This window comes from Nansenia antarctica (genome assembly GCF_963989245.1).
Source record: "Nansenia antarctica genome assembly, chromosome: 2".
In the NCBI taxonomy this organism is placed as follows: Eukaryota; Metazoa; Chordata; class Actinopteri; order Argentiniformes; family Microstomatidae; genus Nansenia; species Nansenia antarctica.
This window is the reverse complement of record NC_137675.1, coordinates 62,126,380-62,132,379: the sequence shown is the minus strand read 5'-3', so window position 1 is coordinate 62,132,379 and position 6,000 is coordinate 62,126,380. Positions and strand designations below refer to the sequence as shown.

General features: G+C 44.7%; 1 protein-coding gene across 1 annotated transcript in view; it reads left to right on the top strand.

Moving 5' to 3' along the window:
- Positions 1-6,000, top strand: part of LOC308149587 (ras-related protein Rab-26-like) — a gene marked incomplete at both ends in the record, with an annotated part of 74,562 nt that overhangs the window by 46,269 nt on the left and 22,293 nt on the right. The window contains one exon of the mRNA XM_080522451.1: positions 514-566. Coding sequence (XP_080378577.1) covers positions 514-566 — 53 coding nt within the window. The remainder of the gene's footprint in view (positions 1-513; positions 567-6,000) is intronic.

The following is a 6,000-nucleotide window of genomic DNA, read 5'->3' as shown; positions in this document are numbered from 1 at the left end:
GCAGAATTAAGTTCAGCCTACTGGTCTGGCCCTCCACAATAGTCCCGGTTTCTCATGTGGCCCATTGTGAAAATTAATTGCCCACCCCCCAGCATGAGACTTCCCTTTGGGCACCTTGTATATTGCAGTATACATTCATTAGAGTTCAGCTGGGTGACACTCACCATGTGAGAGGGCCAGATAAAGCTTGTCGCTCTGAGCCCAGGTTGCCTGTATGTGGGGCAGGCCTGTCTCTATCAGGCCAGCAGAGAATGAGCAGGTAGAGCAATTGCTACCCACCATGAAAATAATTATGGGAACTATTCTGTGAATTAATTGGAAATGCAAGCGGTCCAACAGAGTAAGTCAATATTGCAAATTGAACGGTAACTTGAGAATTACTTCCACAACAGCGGAGGACATTGAGTTCTTCATGGTCAACTGGTTTCTAGACTCGCTAATTCACTGACCTTTATTCTTGCTCCTCGCTTTTTTCTCTCCCTCTCTTTTTCTCTTTGTCTGTTCTCATCTCAGCTCTCCTGCTGCTCTATGATGTCACCAACAAAACATCTTTTGACAACATCAAGGTAGGATGCTCTTCTCCTCCAACTCGCTTTGTCCAAGCTGTGAAAATAGCCCATCATCCAACAGACAGTCGCCATGGAACCCATTTGGCTAATTGTGATGTTACACGTATAAGTGTACAGTATAATGCTATATCATTACATAGGAGGGATGCACCTGCAGGCAACACAGTGAGAGGGAGAGAAAGGGAATAGGAGGGTAATGATGCAGAGAGGAGGGGTCAGAGAGAGAGAGGGAGAGAGAGAGAGAGAGGGAGAGAGAGAGAGAGAGAGAGAGAGAGAGAGAGAGAGAGAGAGAGAGAGAGAGAGAGAGAGAGAGAGAGAGACAGTTGTACCCCAGTGTCTTCTTGTCTTCTACAGTGTAGCATTATCCTCTGGGGCATTGTTAGTGCCTGTTACCTGTGTGTATCTAGCTCTCTACACTGCATGAGGGGCCAATCTGTCTATCAATCTGGCTGTCTCTCTGTAGGGCAACCCCCCCCCCCCCCCAACTATCTCACCTTTTCACCACACCCTGTGTAGAGCTCTGTCCAGAGAGCCTGTAAAATCTGTGCTGACAAGATGGGGCTCACTGTGGTGTGAAAGTACAAAAAGACTAGAAATGTCTGCGTGCCTGCGCTCTTTTTATTATCCACACAGTATAAACTTTTTGGGAATATGCTTAGTACAGTGTTGAGTGTTTTTCTATCACCACTTTTCCAGACCTTTGAGGGTGATTCTCCCATTGGATATGCAATTTTCGAAACAAAGGAAACACACCAAAATAATAATGTTGAGTAGCAGTCTTTTATTTATAATGGGGTGGTGTTCATTGTTTGCCCCTGGTACCTGCCCTCCAATGCAACAGGCCTGCAGCCACCTACGGGAGGCTGTTTACGACTTAATAAAAACGGAACAATTGAGGATAGAATGGATGGCTTATGTCAAGCTAATCTGTGTTCGAGCTGGATGAATAATGCCGTTGGCTCACATACTCATGGCTGTAGGGACACTGGTCTGAGATAAGAGGATGAGGAATGACACTGATAAGAATGACCTGACCACTGAGGCAAAGGAAGCCATTCATTATCCTCATACTATTATGATTCATTGTTCTGTAGTTCAGTTCTGTTGTCTTTCTTATGTGTGAAGCAGAAATAAATAGTTTGCTCTCTCTCACTCTCTCTCTCTCACTCACTCACTCACTCATTCTCTCTCTCTCTCGCTCTCTCCCTCTCTCTCTCTCTCTCTCTCTCTCTAACCAGTTTGATGGGAGATGTGCCGTGTATGCATAGCTTCATTGAATGAAGCTTCTTGAAACTGTACAGAACATGTTCACTGCCAGTAAGGTCACTGTAGTTCATATCCCATTGACTTCAGTAGTCTCGCCACCCATAAAATAATGTCTGATTGCATATTGTTGAAATTCCTTTCTTCACTTTCACTCTCAATTTTTAAAAAAAACTGTAATTGTGTCTTTAGGCCATGGAAGGAATTTTAAACAATTTCATCAAATTCATTTTTGCAATTTGTGAACCTGGGCAGGAACATGAGGTGAGCTGTGAAAGTGTTCCATTACGGAAAATAGAATGGAAAATGAGACGGTAGAGAAGTGCAGAGAGTTAGAGATTGAAAGAGCGAGAGAGGAAGGGAAGTGAGACAGATGAAAATGAAGAAAGGAAATAAAGGAACTCATTAGTCATTCCAGACATGGTCGTAGAGAATGCGCGGATCACCACCAGAGCACCACCGCGTGTTTCACTAGAGTGCTTGCTTTGTTTCAAATGTGTTTCATTGTGTTTATTGTTTTATTTATTGATTTGTTTTGTTTTTATGTTTGGTAGGTGTGCTACATTTTTTACACATCAGACAACATACAAATAACAATAAACCAACAGATATACAGTACACATGTATTCAAGTAGAAATACTCATAACAGTTATGAAAAGGTTCCCCCTACCTCACACCCATCTCACCGTCTCCCCCTACCTCAAACCCATCTCACCCTTGCTTAATCCCAACCCACCAACTCTCACCCCACTTTAACTGGTCAAGTGTCTAAAGTACTTTATACCAAAGAATGTTCATGAATGTTCATGTATGCTTACAGGGATTTAAAATGGACTTGTGATGGTGTGTACTGTTGTCTAGCTCATATTCACTAGGGCAAATGCTTTTATTGTTACGGGTGTGTCTCTATTGTAAATCATCAATGAAAGTGTAATCTCGGATCCCGGAATCACGTCTCTCAATTCAGATTCTGGGACCGTAGGATGTAAAAAGTTCTGCTGATAGTTGTGAGCAAGTCCACACCCCTCAAAACTTTTTGTTATACACTCCACCTGAATTTCATATGATAACCTTCCCTATCCGCCCATGCTATTGTTTACAAATATGCACGCATGAAAACATGAAACCAAAAGGTTTTTCGATGCCAGCATTTCGCAGGTTCTATTTAACACACATCTGGTTGTAATCCCCATCTCCATTTGAAACACTCCTCTCTATTCATCTGTAAAATCCATGTGTCGTTGGTGAAATTCACCGGATGTATAGACTAAAGAAAGTGGCTCTTCTCCCCCACCTGTCACTCAAACCCTGTGTTTCTCATGTCATTCTTCCATTTAACTTGAATAAAGGAGATTGCCGTTGAACCATCAAGAGAGACACTGATGTTCCGGAAGCATTCATTAATTCATAAATTCTGATGTTTTCCTTCACAGTATCAAGCAATATCACACGAGAGGGAGTGCTGTTATACCGAATATCAGCACGGTTGTGATTCGGTCGTAGGTACAAGGCTGCAGGCCTGATATTCAGTATAACAGCACAACCTCGAGTGTGATATTGCTTTTATATAACAGTTCTACAAGCGCCATTTATTAGTTAACAGTAATAAGCGACAACAGATTATGATTTGTTTGTTTATTTAATCATTTATTTGGCTCCGCCAACGCAAATAGTTCCGCAACTCAACTTGCTCTTGAACTTGAACTGGACTGTTGGCAAGCAACCTGACCACAAACATTTTCCAGTGCAGCTTGCTACTTTGTGTAGGCCTAGACACGCTACTGCAGGCTAGCTACTTTGTATCATGTACATTTATCTGTACGTAGCTACTTTGTATCATGTACATTTATCTTTACGTAGCTACTTTGTATCATGTACATTTATCTGTACGTAGCTACTTTGTATCATGTACATTTATCTTTACGTAGCTACTTTGTATCATGTACATTTATCTGTACTTTTCCATTTATTGTGCAACTGTCTGTTGACAGTTGCTTTGATGGCATGTATGATGATGATCATCCGGGCTTTGCTGACACACCGTTTGTTGTATATACTGTATGTCCTGGATGGAGGGAAGCTCACATCCATTGATGCACTCAGTCAGAATGCTCTCAGTTGTGCCTTAGTAGAAGGCCCGCAGGATCTTGAACCCCTTGCCAAACTTCTTCAGCCACCTGATGTGAAAGAGGCGCTACTGTGCCTTTTTCACCACCTGTATGCTCGTCCCAGGTGAAGTCGTCGGAGATGTGGACGCCGAGGAACTTAAAACTGCTGACCCTCTCTATGGCGGACCCGTTGATGATGATGGGGTCCTGTACCCGACCTTTCTTCCTGAAGTCCACCACCAGCTCCTTGTCAGTGTTGAGAGAGAGGCTGTTCTCCTGGCTGTACTGAGCCAGGCGGTCGACCTCTCTCCTGTAGGCCGTCTCATCGCCGTCTGTGATCAGGCCGATCATTGTTGTGTCGTCAGCGAATTTAATCACTGAGTTGGAGCCGTGCGTGGCCACACAGTCGTGGGTGTACAGGGAGTAGAGGAGGGGACTCAGGACTCAGCCTTGGGGGGGCTCCTGTTTTGAGGGTTAGAGGGGTGGAGGTCTTTGAGCCCATTCTCACCACCTGGCGTTGGTCCGACAGGATGTCCAGGATCCAGTCGCATAGGCCGGGTTAAGGCCTAGGTCTCTGAGCTTGGTGTTGAGCCTGGAAGGGACAATGGTGTTGAATGCTGAACTATAGTCTACGAACAGCATCTTCACATAGGAGTTCCTTTTGTCCAGGTGGGTGAGGGCAGAGTGGAGAGCAGTGGCAATGGGGTCGTCTGTGTTTTACCGATTGTGTTTTACCAAATTGGTGAGGGTCCAGGTCGGTTGGTAGCATGCTGCAGATCTGGGTCTTGACATGCTTCTCAAAGCATTTGCTCACGATGGGAGTGAGAGCAACAGGGCGCCAGTCATTTAGGCATGATACCTTGTTCTTTTTCGGCACAGGGACAATGATGAATGGCTTGAAGCTGGAGGGAGCTATACCTGTGGAGAGAGAGAGATTGAATATCACTCCTGTATCACTCCTGTCAGTGTGATTGAAGATGTGCCAATGTACTGTACCTTCATAGAATGGGAGCACTTTAGAAGAGAAGTGCTTTGATAAGGGTGGAGGGCTGAAGAGGCCTGGTTGCTGCTGATCTCTTCAAAGGAGAAATATGGTGAGGCCATCTGTCCTGAACTATACAACCACAGAGGAGCTCCTCAACGCCTGTTAGTCCCAGCTGTAGCTCGCATCTCACCTTCACTTACAGTCACTGACAGGGAGAGAGAGAGCAAGACAGACATAGAATTAGCCATGCCATTCCTTGTCTCTTCTCTGGTCCCCTCTCCTCTCCTCTCCATCCATTCTGGCCCTTGTGCCATCATTCAGACAAGGCTGATTACACCCTAGGCAGTGCCGTCACAACGCGCTAGAGGGCTACTGATGTCCACTGGCGCACCGCTGCCTAATGAGCATTAATGAATGTTAATTCATTCTAATGGTGATGAATGCAACATTGAGAAAGAACCAGGCAGACCAACTCCTCTTCCCCTCTGCCAACCTCCCTGCCATGCTTCAGTCAGGGGAGACTAGTGGAGGTAGAAGTCTGCCTCTACCAGCCTCCCATGGATCACACCATGCCCAGATGCTGATGGACACATGTCTGAACCATAGGAGATCTGCCCAGCAGCCATGAGAGAGCTACTGATCTAACTAATCATTACTCCATAGAGAAAGAGTCTTCTTAAAAAAATGATCTTGTTCATGGAAAAGACAAATTGTCAACATTCGACTATTAGTACACTAGAAATGGCTATAGAAAAGAAAATTATTGGATGAATGGATGTCACAGACCAGCACTTATAGTCTCATATTCTCCCTCATATTCTCATATTTTGTGTGGTTCTTTAACTGACTGTCTGCACTATGGCTTGAAATTCAGAGTGTTGCTTTTACGCGCAGAGCTCTGTTCCCCAAGGCCTCGGCAGAAAGGCTGGAGAATAGAGCAGAACTCTCCAAGGCGGTGTGTTGAGAATAGGTGTCATCTGAATAGCACATTCAGACCCAGCCTTGAGTTAGCAGAGAAATAAACACACACCCTTACAGTGAGGGGCTTGCAATTCAACACTTAAAATGCCACCC